The following is a 19,632-nucleotide window of genomic DNA, read 5'->3' on the forward strand; positions in this document are numbered from 1 at the left end:
ACAACCCCACCCACCCATCAACAAGGCCTGGGACAGGTCCCATGTCATCCAGAAAGGATCTCCCACTGCACTCCGAGGAATATCATGTAATTGGCCACTTTGCAGGGCATTTACTGCTCTGCAAGAATATCTAGTCTCCTAACAAGACGGAATGAGGCATTGGTGGTTCAGTGGTAGGGTTCTTGCCTCCCATGTGGGGAGACCAGGGTCCAATTCCCAGACAATGCACCTCACGCATAGCTACCACCCGTGCATAGCTACCACCCGTCCGTCCGTGGAGGACTGTGTGCTGCGATGATACTGGATAGGTTCCAGTGGAGCTTCTAGACTAAGACACAAGAGGAAGAAAGGCCTGGCGATCTACAGTTACATGCTGCATGACCTTCATTCAGCTCCAACTGCATATGCGTCCATGGTCCTGCATGAACCCTCAGGGGGATGCCCCACAGCCCTATTTGACATCGAGCCCGTCCCACCACCCTCCATCCATGGGAACAGGTGCCCCTGCTGCTGACAGGAGTGGGTGCCAGATCCAACCCCCGAGCACCCAAGGTCAGCAGGCATCGCAGGGGTGCCCTGTTGCTGAAACTGCTTCCCTGATGCCCCATCTGTGCCTGGAGCCTCCCAGCTGTGACCTTCATGGGGCTGCGCGCCACATACCCGTCGGGACCCGGTTGAGTGCTCTGCAGCGGGAGCTGCTGGGGCTGGCTCTGCACAGCAGCCCGTGGGCTGTGTGCCCGGGAGCCCCAGTCCCGTGGACCCAGGCGTTCACAGAACGTCCAAATCACAGAATGTCCTATTTCACAGAACGTATCATGGACATTAAGCAATGCATGACTGTACTTCAGAAAACCAGCCAACAAGAACGCTATGGGTCACAACAACTTGATCTGCAACCAATCACGGGGAGGGCGGACGACCAGGTGACATTTCATTCCATTATGCATGGGGTCGCTATGAGTCAGGGGCCCACTTGATGGCAGCTAGCAACGATGACAATGGTAGGAAGCACACCCTGTCCTTCCTGTGGGTCTGGCCTCCCACAGCACCTCACTCGGTATGGGCTTGCAGTAACTTGTAGTTGATTATTATGAAAAATTAAATGCATTAGTATTTAGCACTGTTAGATATGTCTATGCAATAGTCTGAAGTATTTGGCTGGACAAAACAGGCTGAACAGTTAGGTCTCCAGCTTATAGACTGCGTTCTTAAGTGTTTAACAATAAGAAAATAAATGGGGCTTCGGTATGCTTAACAACTATATGAAGAGGAGAAAGCTAGGAAACAGGTCAACTTTGATACTTTGCAACAACAAAAAATATATACCTATGAAAATTCAGTATTGTATTGAACAACTAGCTTTGGACAATCTATGAAAATTACAAAGAGAAAAGGACCATGATCCCCAAAGAACTTACACAGTCTGGCTAAAAGGCAGTGAATCTTTGTGACTCAAAGAGGGTAACGGGAAAGTGGTATAGAGACACCCACGATTGATACGCCACAGTCCATACCCCAACTCTGAGAGCAGTAGGGCCTTATACACCGTGGTGGCCCCTGGTTCCCAGCACAGCAAGGACCCAGCAAAAACTGGTGGATGTGCCTAAACTGTGGTCACGAGAGACACCACCAGGAGTAGACCACCCAGTCAAGAGAAAAATCAGTGCAGGGAGAACATCCGTTATCACCCACTACAGTTTGATGCCTTTCCTGAGAACTGTTGATACCTGGGTCGCTATGAGTCGGAATCGACTTGACAGCAACAGTAGATATCTGAGCAGTTTTCCACAAGTCTCTGTCTTCACAAAAGGGGTAGAGTATCACAGAAAGCAACACACAATTGCTTTCCGCCCTTTGTCACAAAGAAACCACTTGGGCATCGTTGCTATTATTGTTAGATACGGTTGAGTTTGCCCCAACTCATGATGACCTACAACGGAACAAAATGCCGCCTGGTCCTGCGCCATCCCCATGATCAGCTGCAGATCCAACAGGTGCTCCAGGTGGCCCACAGGGTTTTCATTAGCCCAGGAAAACAAACCTTTCATTTGAGTGCAGCCTATTTTAACAAACCAAATGCTTCAAAGGCGAATGTGCGCTTTGTTAGAAACGTGTCCATCATGTTATATTTTAGGGGCACAAGTCTTACTTGGAGGCCAATTAAAATTACCCTCCACACCCCATAGTCTCACAGGCCAGACAAGGCTCTTTATCCCCCTGAGACTTCCCTAGTTTCCAAAGCCCTTCACATTAAGCCAAGACTTCCTGGAGAAATTGTACACAGGCATATTTTCAGTTAGAACAGCTCAATCTTAGGGCGAAAAAAAAAAAGGAGCTACATGTCAGAATATGACTGGTAGTTAGGACTGGACAGGAGAAGCATTTGTCTTTGTTCCTCTACAGCAAATACCTACCAGGGTCTACTGGGATTAAGCCCTGCTGGGAGGAATGCATTTTAGACAAGGGTTGATTTGTCAGGCTCTTCAATGCTGGCCTTTCTCACAGTGTTGCCAAGAGTTGTCTGCAAAGCAGCAACTTTCCAGAGAAATATCAGAGCCTCAGTTCAAGACAGAAAGTTTATTCCAGGAATATATATAATACATATTTTGGGTGAAAATATGTATTTTCTTCACAGGAACAACAGAAAAAAAAAAACCCACCCTCAAAATAATCCCTAACGCTGACACTATTGCCACCCATGTGTCACATTAAAAAAGGAGAATGTATGGTTACTTTACTTCTTGTGTTTGACAAAGGGGCATGCTGAGCAGTTAGGGATTCTTTTCCTCATCTCACACTGACAGGGGAATCAGGACAGACAGGGCTAACAGTCTGCCCAGGGTCACAGTGAAGGTGGGGACAACACTGGGGTCTGGCAAGATTCAGGTCTCTTGCACCTCAGCAGTTGCCCTGTCTCACCCTTCTGTGTCTTTATTTGCCATTCTTTTGTATGTCCTCATCTGCTTTTATCCATGTTTAAGATGGAAGCTTCTAGAAGGGAGAACTGTGCCCCTCATTAATCAAATCTTTGTACTTGCACCAAGCACTCACAAATAATGATCATACGGTCTGTTCTGTTAGGCAGATTTCTGTGTCCCTTTCCTCTCTGATGGTCTTAGCTGGTTTCCCTTGCAGAAGTTAAAGCCTGGATTCCCTTGTCATTCTCAAAGCACAATCGCTGGCATTTAGCTAACTGTGCCACATCATCCTGAGCCAAGTTCACTCTGGGTCCTTCTCCTGGAAGGGGTAAGTGCAGAAACTGCCTCACAGAAAGCTCCAGGACTGTCTGACCTTAGAACAGGATAATCTGTCTGCTCCTTAATAAATAAAACGACCCGTTCTCCTAGGATACCTTTGATCTCAACTATAAAAAGATCAGGGCGAGAGAAAGGTCCTCTGGTCATGGGAAAGCCCGGTCTGCTGGTGCCTTTGGTGAGTTAATCAACTACCATATACTTGTGGTTCAGGAAGCTGCTTTATAAACACGCTCTACCTGCAATTGTTCGAGGAGGTCAAGGTTCTGTTTGCGTAAGCTGCTGTTGGTTTTCTCTAATTTATCCATTCTTTGGTTGTCACTGAGAGGGGAAGAATCGATAAGCTCTTCTTGAAGCACGTGGTACTCAACTTCATAAGCTTGTAACTGTTTAGAAATGTCCATCTCAAACACCTGTTATACACAGAAAAGTCATCAGGCACTGGAAAATGAGAAAAACCACACACACACACACACACAAACACACATTTCAATAGCATCCATTAAGCACCTACTTTTTTTTTTTTTTGTAGGCTTAGCACGATGCCTGGTGCTATACGGGACAAATAAGAAAGTCTCTATATGCTGAGAAGGTAACAGTTTTATTTGGGAAGAAAGGATATGAGAAACATCTATAAATAATTCTAAGGTAGCAATAAGTATAGGTTTCAAAAGGCAAAACCTCATTTTTAATTAAAAAAAAACCCAAACCCGTTGCCATCGAGTCAATTCTGACTCATAGTGACCCTATAGGACAGAGCAGAGCTGCCCCAAAGAGTTTCCAAGGAGCACTCGGTAGATTCGAACTGCCGACCTTTTGGTTAGCAGCCATAGTGCTTAACTACTGTGCCACCAGAGTTTCCCATTTTTAATAAGGCTTTCTAAAAAGCTATTTTAAGCTCTTATTCCAGTACTGAATTCTTTTCTCTGAAAATTCTATAAGCCTAGATACACCAACTAAGGTTGAAAAGGAGAAAATAATCACAACCCTGTATGCACAGTCACCGAGTCAAAGCTTAATTATAGTTCAGTTGGGTTTTCAGAGTTACAAGAAGAGCTAAATAATGGAACTGTTTACTAAAAATCCTCCTTGCACATAAGAGATGCAGAAATGAGCCCAAACCCAAATGTCACCCGCACAGATGAGTGAATAAGAAACAAAGCTCGAGTTGTCTTCCCATAATAGTAACAGTGACGAAAAAAACCACACGTGTGAAAAATAACCCCAAAGTGCAAAAGTGACTCAAGTTCTTGTGTTTGTACTTTCGATTGATCGATGCAGAGGGAAGAGAGGGTCAGAAGACAGATTATGATGCTGCCCAAGGTGCCTCCTTTCTCCGCTACTGTTTCTAAGGAATAACCCCGCGGGGCTGTGCCTCTCAGTCCAGGAGTGAAGCCTCAATATGCATTTGGAAGATTTGGGATTTCTGTCACGCTGGGATCATATAAGAAAAGTCAGCAGGTTCAGAACACACATTTAGAGAATGAAGTTAGGAGAGCGGAAACCAACTCTTCCTTGCATTTCCTTAAGAAAGAAACTCTAATGAAATCAATGAAAAATTAGGTTCCCCTGATGGCCACTCTATTAGCATTCAACAGGGATGAGTCTTATCTTCCCTGAAATCAGTTTTCAAAGAAACCATGTTTGCTTTTTTATTTTATTTCCGCTTCCTTGAGGTGAATTTTTCAGCGTCCTGATTTTCAATTTACTCAATGCATAAAAGTCATTCCATGCCTACAAACTAAAATCCACTACATTTGTGGTGTGTGCGCGTGTGCATGTGTGTGGATGGTTTCCTGTACTGAACTGACTCTCTTTTTTCTCTCAGACTGACTGTACGGTTGGTAGTGATTATTATCCCCTTTTATAGATGTGGGAACTGTGGCTGGAAAATGTTCAATGATCTGATAAGGCAGAGGCTTTGGAGTCAGCCCTCAAATAGGGGCTCCATGGGAGACTCTGAATGACCTTGAACAAGTTACTTAACACTCTGGCCTTTGTTCCTCACCTCATATATGGGGCAATAACACTTATAACCAAATCCATTGCCGTCAGGTTGTTTCTGACTCAAAGCGAACCCATGTGTTACAGAGTAGAAACTGCTCCATAGGGTTTCTTAGCTGTAACTGCTTTTTTGAATTGTTGCTGGAAATATACACAGCAAAACATACACCAATTCAACAATTACTACATGTACAATTCAGTGACACCGATTACATTCAAGTTGTACAACCATTCTCACCCACCTTTTCCAAACTGTCCCTCCCGCACTGACATAAATTCACTGCCTCCTAAGCTTCCTATTTAGCCTTTCCAGTTGCTACTGCCAGTTTGATCCCATAAAGATAGTCCTTTAAAAGAGAACAACGTTCAAAGTAGACATTCCTTACTAATTAAAATAAACTGTCGTTTCCCTTAAAGAAAACTTCAGGGAATATTTTTGGTTTAAGGTTTAGAGATATCTCAGGGCTATAGTTTCAAGGGTTCATCCATTGGCTACAAATTTGTACAGGTGCAGATCACCAGGCCTTTCTTCAGCAGCATGGCTGTGTGGGTTTGAACCGCCAACCTTCAGGTTAGTAGCCAATCGCAAACCGCTTATGCCACCCATGGGACCATTCAGGTAAATTCTGAGCATACTCCATGGCACAGTGAATAGGTGCTCACTTGGCTAACCGATTTGCTTCCACAGACTTGTCATGCAACCCTCACGTTTCAATCTTGAGTGCCTCTGCAAAATTATAAACGATTCCACGTCACAGAACTTCTGAATAGCTCCAACAGGGTAAAAATCACAAACGGGAAAACTGAGATTGCTGTGGCGTTCGTGTGCAATAATACACACAGTGCTGAATAAATGTCACACCGCACACAATTACTTTTTTTCTTTCTTCTACAATGATTTATCTTTAAATGATCTCCAACCTGGAAAGCTTTGGCAGCAAAACCTCTGGCCTTTTATACGGATTGATCTGCTGAGGTTAATGGCTCTCAGCTGTGCCCAGAGCCTGACTTCTTCCTGGCCCCCATTAATCCCCAGGAACCATCCCCAGGTCATAACCATCTCTGCTTAATTGCATCATTATCTCCTGACTGCCAAAACACTTATAGTCCTTGATTTTACAGTTATGCCCTGGAATTTATCTCAAACCATGGCAGTGCAAGGCTGGTGGTGAAAGGCGAGCCCTGGGCCCTGAACAGGCTTTCAGTCCCCTGGTCAATTACTTGGGGAAGGGACAGAGGACAGAAGAACTGGAGGAAGGGGCTCTGACCTTGTGCACTTACAGGTCACGGTGACCTACTGCCAGTTTCAGTTCTTGGCCAGAGAAAGAGCAAACCCAAAAACCAGCTGCTATAGAGTCGATTCTGACTCATGGCGACCTCATGGGTTGTAGAGTGGAACTGCTCCACAGAGTTTCCTAGGCTGTAATCTTTACGGAAGCAGATTGTCAGGCATTTCTCCTGTGGAGTCACTGGGTGGGTTTGAAATGTCAACCTTTAGGTTAGTAAAGTTGAGTGCTTTACCAGTTGCACCACTCAGGGGCTCCTAGAGAAAGAACAGGCAGGCAGGCCTAAAATTAAAACCTGATCCTACAGTATTTGTCTCAGAGAAGCATAATCAATTAACAAAAAGAGGAACTGGTTGTTGGTGGGAAAGCAAGGTTCACTGTGAGGTCTTTTCATTTCTTGTCCAAGGTGTATGTGAGGCTCAACATGTGTAGCCCCCCGCCCACCGTGGGCACAGAGACCAGCTCTGGCTGTGTGGCCCTGCCCTGAGCACCAGTCACTTTACGAAGCTGCAAGGGTGGTGGCTCTGCAAGGTGAAGTGGCTTTAATCTTCTTAACTCTGTATTTCAGAACAATTCCACTAGAGATGAAAGCCTGGTGGCATAGCGGTTAAGAGCTACAGCTGCTAACCAAAAGGTCAGCAGTTTGAACCCACCAGGAAATCCTTGGAAAGTATGCTCCTTGCTCCTATGGGGCAGTTATACTTGATGACAACGGGTTTCGTTTTTTGGTGTGTAGTCCTTTGGTGGTGCAAACAGTTAAAATGCTTGGCTGCTAACTAAAAGGTTGGAGGTTCGAGTCTACCCAGCAGCACCTCAGAAGAAAGGCGTGGTGATCCACTTCCTAAAAATCATCTATTAAAAACCCTTTGGAGCACAGTTTCCCTCTGACACGCACGGGGTTGTCATGAGTCAGAATCGACTGGACGGTAAACGGAAGTACCTTCCTATCACCCTGGCTCTTTGTTTCTCCAAGGTTTTTATGCAAGTTTCAGAATTTGTGGGATGAAGTGAACATGCTTTTCTTCTTGTTGAATTAAGACTTACCCATTTTCATATTTGCAATGGTTTGCCAAAAAGATAAATCATCCATTTTTTAAGTTATTGAAGCAACACAGCTACACTATAGGAAGCTTGAAAAATAAAGAAACACTACCAATACAATTTCCATCATCTTATATTTTCTTTCATCTTTTTTCTATAAGCATGTTTTTCTAGTTATAAACACAAGCACACTCTCCTATCCTATTTTTTCACTTATCATTATATCATAAGAACTTTATCATGTTGCTATGTATTTTTTGTAACCATAATTGTAAATGGCTTTGTGGCATTCCATAACCATATTTACCCATTCATCAATTGTTGGACATCTAGTTACTTCCAAGTTTTTGATATAATAACTCTAAGAAAATATTCTCGTACATATGGTTTTCCCCATATTTTGAGTTATTTCCTAAGGATATATTCCAAGAAGTGGGATTACTGAGTTGAAGGGTATGAATATTTTTCTGGCATATGACACATATCACCAAATTGCTTCTCAAATGGGGATAATCAATGCAGAATGCCATTAGCAACATACAGATGTACCAGACACAGCATATCCTTGGCACTAGATCATGACATTAAAAAATTTCATTTTATAATCTAGTAGGTAAAGCATTAAAAAAAAAATTTTTTTATGTATATGTTATTTAAATTTGAGTTATTCATGAAGCTAAATATTTTCCCAGATATGTTTACTAGATGGATCTCCTCTTTACTGAGTCGTCTGTTTATGTTCTTAGACCCCTTGCTATCAAAGACTCAGCATTTCTCTTTGCAGACTATGGCCACGCTGTATAATGAATCCATTAGCTCTGATGTCTGCACAGTCAGCCACGTACTTTCCCCCTTCATAACCCCTAAATCCCACCCCTATCTGTTGATCTCGTGGCATACCAAGGGCGGGCCAGTGGGTGTGGTCTTCCAGGGTATCTGCAAGAAGGGGGTGCGTTGTCTGTGGTGAATTTAAAAACCATACAGAAAACCCAACTAAAAGTTGGTCTGTTTTTTATTATCACCATATGAGAGCAATTCTAAAGAATGCCAGTTGTAAAACACTCCTCCCTACTGTGCCCCACCCTCTTGGTGTGGCATAGATTGGCCTTTTAAAACCCCGACTTGTTTTTAACAGCACACACTGCTCAAGCATTGAGGGCTCCTCCCAAGGGCGGAACAGGGGCCTTGGCACAGCGGTTTTGAGGGGCGTACTCTGCACACAGGAACCTGATTAAGATGCTGGTTTCTGTCCTCCAAGCTTAAGTAGAGCAAGGAATTCAGTGTGTTTTTAATAAAGTTGCTCCCAATAGAGCTTCACAAATGTGAAGTCCCCTAGGGACCTGGATAAATGCATGTTCTGATTCAGTAGGTCTGGAGAAGCACCCCCATGCCCCGCGCCCCCCAAAAAAGCCAAAGCTGTTGCCATAGAGTCAATTCCGACTCATGGTGACTCCATGTGTTACAGAGTAGAGCTGCTCCATAGGGTTTTCTTGGCTGTAATCTTTACAGAAAAGGTTGATCGCCAGGCCTTCCCCCACCTCCCGGCCCCCTGCAGCACAGCTGGGTGCGTTCAAACCACCAATCTTTAGGTTAGCTGCTGAGTGCAAGCCGCTTGCGCCACCCAAGGACAGGAGCATGCCCCAGATTCTGCATTTCTAACACGTTCCCACATGATGTGATGATCTGTGGGCCAAACTGAATAGAGCCTTAAGAAAAAAAAAAAAAAAAAAAAGAGCCTTAAGGGTGTTAGAAATAGGCTTTTTGCCCCATTTGCCAAAGCGCCCTCTCCCCTGTCAGCTCTGTTTTTCTTCCTTAAACTGAACCTGAGGCTTCATGGTCAGACCGTGCTCACGGTGACAAGAAAACAGCAGACATTACCGAACTCCCTCCCTGCATTCCTGTTTATTCCAAGTTTCCCTTCTTGAGGCTGGCCTACTGGCAGAAGATTCTCATGGCTTATATTCCACCAACAGTTGCCTTGGTAGGTACAAAGCCACACTGAGGAATATGACAGAAGCTTCAGCTGCCCTTGTCCTTCCACCCTGGACCCTGTCAACTTTGGAACTGCCCCTCCACGGCCACTCCTCGCCTCTCCTTACTGAGCCAGTGCTCCAGAGCCCTGCCCTTAGCTGCTTTCCCTCCCGGCTGGGTCCAGACTGTTCCAGATGCCCAAGCTGAGGCCATCTGTGCAGAGGGCATTTAATGACATGGACCTACGGCTATAACAGAGGACCCCTAGACACCCGCCTTCCCGTCCCCGGCTGATCTGTACAGAGGACAGTATGTTCTGTCATGTGCAATGAATGCACGCATCATCTCTTCCCTGTGGGCCTTCAAGGACTTGGGCTTGGGGGTTCTCAGAGGCCACTGCATGTCAACCCCGCTCTCTGAGGACATGAACCTAGAAGACCCTCTGAAGGCAGGGAGGGGCGGAGAGAGGTGGAAATACACAGAGCACTCAGATGTCAAGTTCCAAATGGAAAACAGGGGAGGGAAAGAAGGCTGACAGTTGCCTGACATTATTTGTTTCCCATCAAGACTCCTGGAAGAATGAAAACCTAAGCCCTATAGCGCAGGTTTTGTTCTCCACACTCCCTCACACTTCTAATTCCCTCCAAAAACCTGTGCACATCAGGCTCCCAGGCGTTCTCTGTTCTCTTATCCCAGTGCCTCTGCAAATGCTGTGATCTTTTAGTCCAGGGGTTGACAAACTACAGGCTGTGGACAAAGTCCACTGCACGCTTTTATAAATAAAGTTTTATGGCAACACAGCCATGCTCATTCATTTGCACATTGTCCATGACTGCTTTCATGCTGCCAGGCAGAGGTGGGTAGCTGCAGCAGAGTTGAGTCTCTGGCCCTCTACAGAAAACGTATGCTGACCCCTCTCCTAGCTCATTCCTTTAGGTACAGCTGAAATCAACCCCCTCAAGTCCCAACTGGCAGCACTTGGCCACTCCGTCGGCCAGGCTCCCACGAACCCTTGTATAAGCACCACACACGTAATTAGTGGATTACATAGGATGGAGTGGGTGAGGCCACGGGCTTTGGAGTCAGAGAGACACGTTACAATCTTGGCTCTGCTGTTTAATACAGAGTGTTGGATCTGTTACTTGCTCCATGCCCAGTTTCCTCACCTATATAAATGGGGATTATAATACCATGTGCCAGAGTTGGTAAGGAATCAATGGAAGAATAAATGCAAAACATATGGCCCAGTGCAAACCAGGTACCCACACAAAAAAGTGTTCTGCTTCATGTCATGTCCATTTCTATTCTTCCAACACTTAAAAGAACAATTGATGCATATGAGGTACCCTCAGTAAGTGTTTATCCTTTACAGAAGAGAAAATGGGACTTTGTGCGGAAAAGGCTAGGTATCCAGGGAGGTAAAATGAATGCCAGCTGAAATTGCAGCCGTGGGGCCAGGAGCAAGGGGTCAAGATGGGAACTCACTGAATAAAGACATTGGTCTATATACCCAAGGCTCTCTGGGTTTGCCTTAACAGCTATAAAATATAGGCAATGGAAGCTCTAAGAAGGGAATAAATGAATATAAATGCGAGGAAGTGAAGAATCAAAAGGGCAGAGAATTCAGTACACGTATTAGGAAAAAGAAAACCAGCTGCCATCAAGTCATGGCAACCTCGTGTGTCAAAGTAGAACTGTGCTCCATAGGGTTTTCAATAACTGGTATTTTGGAAGTAGACTGCTAGGCCTTTCTTCCAAGGTGATTTTGAGTGGACTCGAACTTCCAACGTTTTGGTTAACAGCTGAGCACGTTAATCGTTTTTACCACTAATACTGAGGAGTTCCTGAATGATGCAGCAGTTAATGCACTAAAAGCTGTTAACTAAAAGGTTGGAGGTTCAAGTTCACCCAGAGGCACCTTGGGAAGAAAGGCCCGGTGATCTACTTCCGGGAAAATCAGCCATGGAAAACCCTACGAAGCACAGTTCTACTCTGACACACATGGGGTCACCATAAGTCAAAATTGACTTGACGGCAACTGGTTTTCAGTATTAGAAAGTAGGTATAATACAGAAAAACTCTGATAAAATGACACCCAGGGGCACTTGGTGGTGCTGAGTAGTTGCTAAGAGCACTGAGAGGGTAGAGGGATCCGAGTTTAAAACCCCACCCTTCTACTTTGCAGCTGAGTGACTGTGGGCCAGTTAATTAACCACTTTGAGCCCTAGTTTCCTCATGGGTTAAAACCACCTATCCTCTCAGGAATGTGGTCACAACTAAATGAGATCATGTGCGTATACAGCTTCCCACATAACCTTGCAGAAAGGAAGGATTCCACAGTCAAAGCTGTTCACATCAAGAGGAACGCACTAGAGAAGTAAAATACAGAAAGAGGAAGAGCCTGTCAGTTAAACGGGGATAAGTGCAGAGTGACCAGAACTGCACTTGCACATTGGCAGTTAACAATGTGCACACAGAGATCCAAAGGGACAACTGGTGCGAAATCTTCTCCTTTTTCCAGGCCACACTTGCGTCTTTTCCTGTGCTCAATGCCTCAGGTGGAGCAGCAAATGAGAATCACATACACGGCAACTGACATCTCAGTATGATTCACTGGAACCACTGGGTTCCTCTTGGACTATGAGAAATCTCTACAATAAGGATTTCTCTTTTTAATAGCTTTATTTCACTATTTGTCATTAACAAATTGTGTCACGTTTTCATTAAATTTGGAGCAAGTGAGTTAAGTTCTAGGCTTATGAGAGGCCTGACAGCTGACTCTGAAGCATCTGACAAAATCTTTTCTAGAACATTCTTAGCCATCGTGCCTCTGGTTACTTCCGATGGGGACCTCGCCACTCTGCACAGCAGCTCAATTCTTCCTAGTCAGCAATCATTACAGAAAGATTCTTAAAAAAGAAAAAGGATTTTTCCTCATACAGAGTTAAAAATCTGCTCCTCCCCCCAATCCAGACAATTTGCTAACTGGTCTAGTTGTAATTCCCAGCTAAATTTCTCTTTTAACCCAGCCATTTCAGAGAGTAATGGTTGTACTATACACCAGAGTACTGATGCCACAGATATGGAACTGAATTCTGTAAAAGACCATGTCATGGAACAAACTTACAGACTATATACTCCCTACCACAACTCTGCTGTCAAAGACCTATTTTTTGAAAATTCCAATTAATATCATTCAGCAGAAAAATTAAAGCACTCATTTTATAAAAGATTTTTTTTTTATATACTTTATAATTGGATTTATTTTAGAAGAACAAACTACTATGGACGAAACCTCTTAAAAGGCAGAAATTTTCCACCGATAATGTGTGCTGCGATCGCACCTAAACATCACCGCCATGTTTCCATGTGGCATTTCACTAGCAACACACACACATGCACACACACACACAACATTTAGTCACTTCATTCACAGACAAGAATATTTGCTACGTGTCTCCTCTATGCCTGACATAGTACAAGATGCTGTTAAGAACACAAAGCGGTAGGAAGCCACCTCCACGCAAAAAGAGATGTAAGTTTCTACATAGCCGGGACCACTTAAGCCTGTGGATGGTTCCAACTGACCCATACCTGATTGATGGTCTTTTCCATTTGTACCAACCCCAGGTTTGGTAGTGTGTTTTTTATAAAGTCAACTATGGTTTCTAGGTTTTCATGTTGCAGAATCAAGGGCTTATGGCTTCCCAACAAACTTAACGCCACTTTAAATACGACTTCTGATCCCTGAAGAAAGATCATATCTGGGGAAACACAGAAATGCAGAAAGTTAAACCAAATCAGTTTCTGACGAAATAACATCCCGTTTCCTTTTCCACAGTAAAAGGCTGCACACTGCAGAGCAGAAGGGTGGGAAAGACAACAGCAAATCATGAACTTTATTTCCTTTCTAGCATGATATGTCAGGTAAGGTTGTCAAGGCAATATTGCAAATAATAATAATTATATATATACACACAACTAAGATTTTGTCATAGCTTCAGAGAAATCTTTTTCACTCCAAAAAAATAAATTCAAGCAGGCTTCAAAATTAAAAATGAGAAAGAAAAATGATCCCTTTTTATTAGTCTGTTTCTCCAGGAATACACTCTGGATTTTCAAGGACTTACGAGAACATAGGGTTTTTATGGGTAAAACTGAAAGATTTTTATAGGTACAGCATCAGAAATTAAGATAGAATAAGTGAAAAGGTGCCTCTGTTTCCTGTTTTGTAATGAAGGGTTGAATTAGAAGGTCTCTAAGACACAGCTGCAAAAGTATATTATTAAACACTTATATTGAATTTTAGAGTAATAGAGTACAAAATATTTTTCCCTTTGAGAAATTCAAAGAAATTTGCTATGGTTACTTTCTAGTTCTTGCCATATTTTAGTTTTAGAATAACTGGCAAGCATTAGCAATTCCTGTGCTAATTTTATACAGTGAGAGGGAGGATGGCCAATGTAGCTGGCTAAACAGGAAGCACAGCCCTGACTCCTCCTCCATCATACATTTGAAGCCACTCAAGAGAGAGAGTCAAATGTCCTAGGGTTAAAATACAGCCATAGTAACTAATTATCAGGTGAGTAAATTCAGTCCAGTTATCTAATAATTGGAATAGGACCCTTTGGGTGAACTCAAACCTCCAACCTTTTAGGTTAGAAGCCTAGCATATTTAACTGTTTACCCCACCCAGGGATTCCTTCTAGGTGGTTTAGCACGATCGTATTTAAAAGCCATTAGAAGACACAAAAGAGCCTTGGTAGCGTACTGGTTAAGAGCTCAGCTGCTAACCAAAAGGCCAGCAGTTCAAATCCACCAGCTGCTCTTTGGAAGCTCTCTGGAGGCAATTCTACACTGTCCTATAGGGTCACCATGAGTTGGAATTGACTCAACAGCAAGTTTTGTTTTGTTTTTTTTAAGAAGACAGAAAAGCAAAGGTCAGACTGTTACTATGCAAATGGGAAACATCAAAGTGATTTCTGGACAAAGCACAGGGATGAGAAATTATAGACCTAGGTCTCCGCTGGCCAGGTTAGCCCTTGAGATACTCTGTGACCTTCACAAGGTCCTTAACTGTGTGAGCTGACTTGGTGCCTAATGGATGGGCCACAATGCTGAGCTGGGTGCAGCCCTGAGCAATCATGCCACTGGGGTCAGCCTGTGTTTACCACAGCTCAGAGCCTGCACTGTTCCCAAACATCACAGCTGCTGAGGTTTCAGGGTGGAAAACGGAAAGGACTGAGCCCTTGCCTCGTTCTTAGGTTTGGTTGTACAGCCTGAGAAGACAAACTAGAGAGCTGAGATTTTATCTCTGAAACCTTGAGCTTCTCAGGGGAAGTATTAGATGTATCAAGTCAGTGTCATGGAAGAATATACCTGCAAATTTAGGCATTTTTATTGTTTCTACCATCAGAAATATCTGATTTACAAAATATACAGTCTGTCCATGTAATTCACCACTACAGGAAATAAAAAGATCTAAAATGGTACTGTAACTAAGATGTATTTTTAAACAGAAACGGCATTTGCAAAGGCAAAACGGTAAAGCAAATTTGAAGTTTCCGCAGCTTAGACAGTAAAACTTCCTTTCAATATGTAAACTGCTACAGCTGTACAGAAACTGATATGATCAGAACAAATATCAAGACATTTGTTGATATCCTGGGGATAGGATCTCACTACTAAACTGATGATTTGCTATCATTTGCTATCTTTAGTTTCAGAAGGACAGACAGATTACCACATCTAAAGTCAATTAAAATAGTTATTGGGGAACTTTTCTGAGTATAATCAGATATGCAAACCACATCAGTGGTCTCTTAAGGTGAGCAATGCATCTTCCAAGTTTTAAACCGTTAGGATCTTGGTTTTTACAGCAAATTGACTTAGTAAAGTGCTTTCTGTAATTCTAAATTAAGACATTTCTGAACTGTGTGAAGAAAACAAAGGGAAGCTTGGAGACTTAAAAAAAAAAACAACCGAAACTATGGGCACAATACAAAAATAAAACAAAATATAATCCTGGACATGTTTATTTCATTGGGTAACTCTATTCAATGTGATAACAAAGATCTCTTCTTCCTTAATGCTAAAGAAAAGGAGCCCTGGTGGCGCAGTGGTTAAGAGTAAGCTGCTAACCAAAAGGTTGGCGGTTCAAATCCACCAGCCGCTCCTTGGAAGCCCTGTGGGGCAGTTCTACTCTATCCTATAGGGTCACTCTGATTCGGAATTGACTCGATGGCAATGAGTTTGGTTTTTTTTGGGGGGGGGGTACTGCTAAAGAGTACTCTTCTGCTGAGAAGTTTCTTCTAATTTAACTCAACAAACTTTCATTGAATATCTAACATCAGGCAATGTATTAGGCACTGGAGATTAAGTCATGGACAAAGAACAACGGACAAGCTGCAGAGACACCAACAACTACTGCTTAGGTAGAGTTATGCCTAGAGGGAAAGGAAAAAGTCCAAGAAAAGATGACTGCTGAGCCCCGCTTGAAAAACCAAGAAACTTGCTAGGTAAGAAGTCAGGGAATGATATTTTGAACAGAAGGAAATGAAGGTGTGATGGCTAATGTTATGTACGTGTCTACTTGGCTAGGCTGTGATTCTCAGTGGTTTGGCAGACATTGGACTGGGTGCTCTTACATAATGTAATATAATGTAATCACCTTCCATGACGTGATATGATGTAATCAGCCAATTAGCTGAAAGAGTTTCCTTAGGGGTGTGGCCTGCCTCCAGTATATAAATGGATGTTCTGGCAAAGCTTGCTCTCTCAACCCTGCATTCTACTCATCACCTGACTTCTGGTTCTTAGGAAGTAAGCTTGTAGAAGTTCCTGGCCTGCTGCCTGAGGTGCAGATTTTGGGCTTGTCAGCCCTGGCTACTACATGAGCCAGCAGAGGTCTTTGGCCTGTTGCCTGACCCATGGCTTTACGACTTACCAGCCCCTACAACTGTATGAGCCATTTCCTTGAAGTAAATCTCTCTCTCTCTCTACATATATAATTTATATATAGAAACCCTGGAGGTATAGTGGCTAAGTGCTGCGGCTGCTAACCAAAATGTCGGCAGTTCAAATCCACCAGGTGCTCCTTGGGAACTCTATGGGGCAGTTCCACTCTGTCCTATAGGGTTGCTATGAGTTGGAATTGACTTGATGGCAATGGGTTTGGCTTTTTGGGTTTTTTTATACTTATATATACATCTTAATGGTTCTGCACCTCTAGGGAACCCAGATTAAGACAGAAGGTGTAGGCACAGAGAGATGTGAAAGACCCATGTCATGTCCAGGAATCTGAAAATAGTTTGGTATGGTAAGAGCTGTGGCTATGTGGGGGGAAATGGCAGGGTGTGAGATAAAAGGGAGGCAGGGGCCAGATCATAAAGGGCCTTGTGTGCTAGGCTAAGCAATTCTAACGTTACCCTGGATATAGCAGAAAGTCACTGGAGGTTTTCTCCCCCCCCCCCTCCTTTTTTTTTCCTGTCTGAGCAGGCTAGTGCATTTGGTAAGATGTAAGGAGATGATGTTAATGACAGCCAGGTCGTGGGTCTGATCCCATAGTTAGGTTTGCAAGGTTTAGACTGAGACGAATCACCTTTTAAGAGCCGCTGACAAGAGCACCCCAACTCCTAACACTAGACTTATAAATGCATGTTGCTAGTTGCAAGAGATGCTGGATTTATCCTGTCTCATGAAAATCCACTCAAGGACCTACCGTTCTGAGGAAAAGCCAATGGGCTGTCTGCACTCATGAGGGCCAGGAGGGCTCAGCCTCAGCAGCTTCCAGGCACGTATGCCAAGTCCCTGGGGTGTGCAAACAATTAAGCATTGAGGTTAACCGAAAGATTGGTGGTTTGAAACCACTTAGAGGTGTCTTCGAAGAAAGGCCTGGTGACCTACTTCTGAAAGATCACAGTCACTGAAAACCCTATGGAGTGCAGTTCTCTGACACACATGGTGTTGCCATGAATCGGAGTTAATGTGACAGCAGTTGGTTTGGGGTATGCAGTAAAGGAATGTCTGGGGGTTAAGGGGAGGATCCCTGAGAGTTCTGCTTGGGATGCAGGGGCTCCTACCTTTATCTGACTAACTTAGGGGTAACTCCTATATCCTTTAAGCAATTAGTATCTCCAGAAATTTCAAAAATTAAATAAGCTTTTTAAATAGAAAAATGTTATCCAAAAGCCTCGTGTCCCAATCCAACTATTTTCAGTTTTGCCTATCTTCCAATGCTTATATATTGTATTGTGGAAAATGTTTAAAAAAGAGTGATTCTTCTTGGAAAAGTGAATTCATTTCCTGCATTTGGAAACCACTGCAACAAGAAAGTGAACTGCTGGAGCTACCCGCAGCAGCATCCAGCTCACAACATAGCAGCCAACTTCCTTGCACGGAGACTTTCTTTTTTGCTTCTTCCCTTTCTTCTCTCCTTTTTCAAGCTACCTAGAAACAGGCAAAGGGTTTTACCAGGCAGGCAGGAGAGGGAATCTTAACTTGGGCTGACTCCACCACTCTGCACGCTATTCGCTGAGAATTGTCCAAGTGACTACTTTCCTTTGAAGACATCTGGGGTGCCCTATTATTCTGTTAACGTGCATTGGAGCCCTACTTGAAACACCCCATGGTCTCAAAGTGCAATTTTCCTATGGGGAAAATGCTAAAAGCAAAGCATGTGGCCTGGGAGTGAACTTATACTGTGCCTATTTCCCAGCCACCTTTGTGAAGGACAACCCCTCTGCTTAACTTTCTCCTGGGTGTCCTCGAGCTGTCACACCTCCACATTCCTATCAGGAGCTGGTAGGAGGGAAGTGAAGGCTAATGAGAGCGCTACAAAAGGACAGAAAATGCAAACAAGATCCCCTCATCACCACTCTATCACGTTAACTGGAGAGCTGGATGCTTTTCCTGGCTATATGAACAATATTGCTTTCCCAATCTATTTTAGTCTTAAAGCCTCTCTGAATCCTTCTTTCTCTTACAAGTGGCTTCTGAGTTTTTTGCCAAATCCTTGGTTTTTATACTCTACCTCCTCTCTCGCCCACTTGGAAGCACATCCTACAGAAAACCTCAGGAGCCTAACACTGCAGCCGTCTCCTCCATCAGGGGCCAGCCAGGCCCTATTTCTCAGATGTTCTCCAAAGACAGACGAGATCAGAAGGAGAGCAAGCATTGATCCCAGGGCCCATCTACCCCTAAACTGGAAAGAAGGTCATTTCACATCATGTGACACCCAGGCAGAGGCCTGCCGTTCAGAAAGCAGGGATTACATTTGAAGGTTAAGGCATGTACATCCTTGGTGGCTGTCCCTCCAAGGAGGAAATACCTAATTCAAGGTGACCTATTAATTAACATACAAGCTATGCTGACCTCCGAGAAACGCTTCACTTATACATAAAATTGTCAATAGTTAACGAAGGTCCATTTGTAGTTAGGGTTTATCCAGGCCTAAAGGCTTATAATGCAACAGGCTCCAGGCCAAAAAAGACCACAGGGCGTGAGTGGCAGCTTTCGGGAACTGAAACAAAACTATCTACCCTCGTGGAGCTGAAAAAAATAATGGTTCTGTTAAGTCACTGATGCTAAATACAGAAATGGGTTTTTGAAAACATCATCTATTCTATGACACCTACTAACAAGACAGTTTGGTTTTAAGTACTGAAAGATGGGACAGGCTGTGCAAAAACGTAGCTTTTGTAAAGTATCATCACAACACAGTGCTGCCTTAGAGAAACACTTCCTGCTTACAATCTGAGCCCGAGCCCCTCGGCCAGCTGGGCACAAACCCACTTAGTACAGCAGGGGCTGTGGGGCTCAGGAATTACAGACAGTGGCACTGCTACAAGTAATATATAAGAAACTCTGAGACCCACCAGTGACTGCACAATGCAGCCATGCATCACTTAACGTCCACAGTATGTCCTGTGGAATAGGACGTTATGTGATTTGGATGTCCTGCGAACAAGTTTCATGCCACAGCAGTGATCACCAATGTGCTGTAAGGGATCTGCTTTTGGGTTTGGTCCTCAATCCACATCACTGGCAATTTCTCCATATCTGATATAGGTCCCTCT

The 19,632-nt window shown here is 43.8% G+C and overlaps 1 protein-coding gene across 5 annotated transcripts in view; it reads right to left on the reverse strand.

The window, feature by feature from the left end:
- TBC1D1 (TBC1 domain family member 1) overlaps positions 1-19,632 on the reverse strand; it is a 285,823-nt gene that overhangs the window by 2,502 nt on the left and 263,689 nt on the right. For all 5 annotated transcript variants that reach the window (XM_049886361.1, XM_049886362.1, XM_049886364.1 and 2 more), the window contains 2 exons: positions 13,151-13,320; positions 3,494-3,667 (listed from right to left, as the gene is read on the reverse strand). In XM_049886361.1, coding sequence (XP_049742318.1) covers positions 3,494-3,667; positions 13,151-13,320 — 344 coding nt within the window. The remainder of the gene's footprint in view (positions 1-3,493; positions 3,668-13,150; positions 13,321-19,632) is intronic.

Source organism: Elephas maximus, chromosome 5, assembly GCF_024166365.1.
Source record: "Elephas maximus indicus isolate mEleMax1 chromosome 5, mEleMax1 primary haplotype, whole genome shotgun sequence".
Taxonomy (NCBI): domain Eukaryota; kingdom Metazoa; phylum Chordata; class Mammalia; order Proboscidea; family Elephantidae; genus Elephas; species Elephas maximus.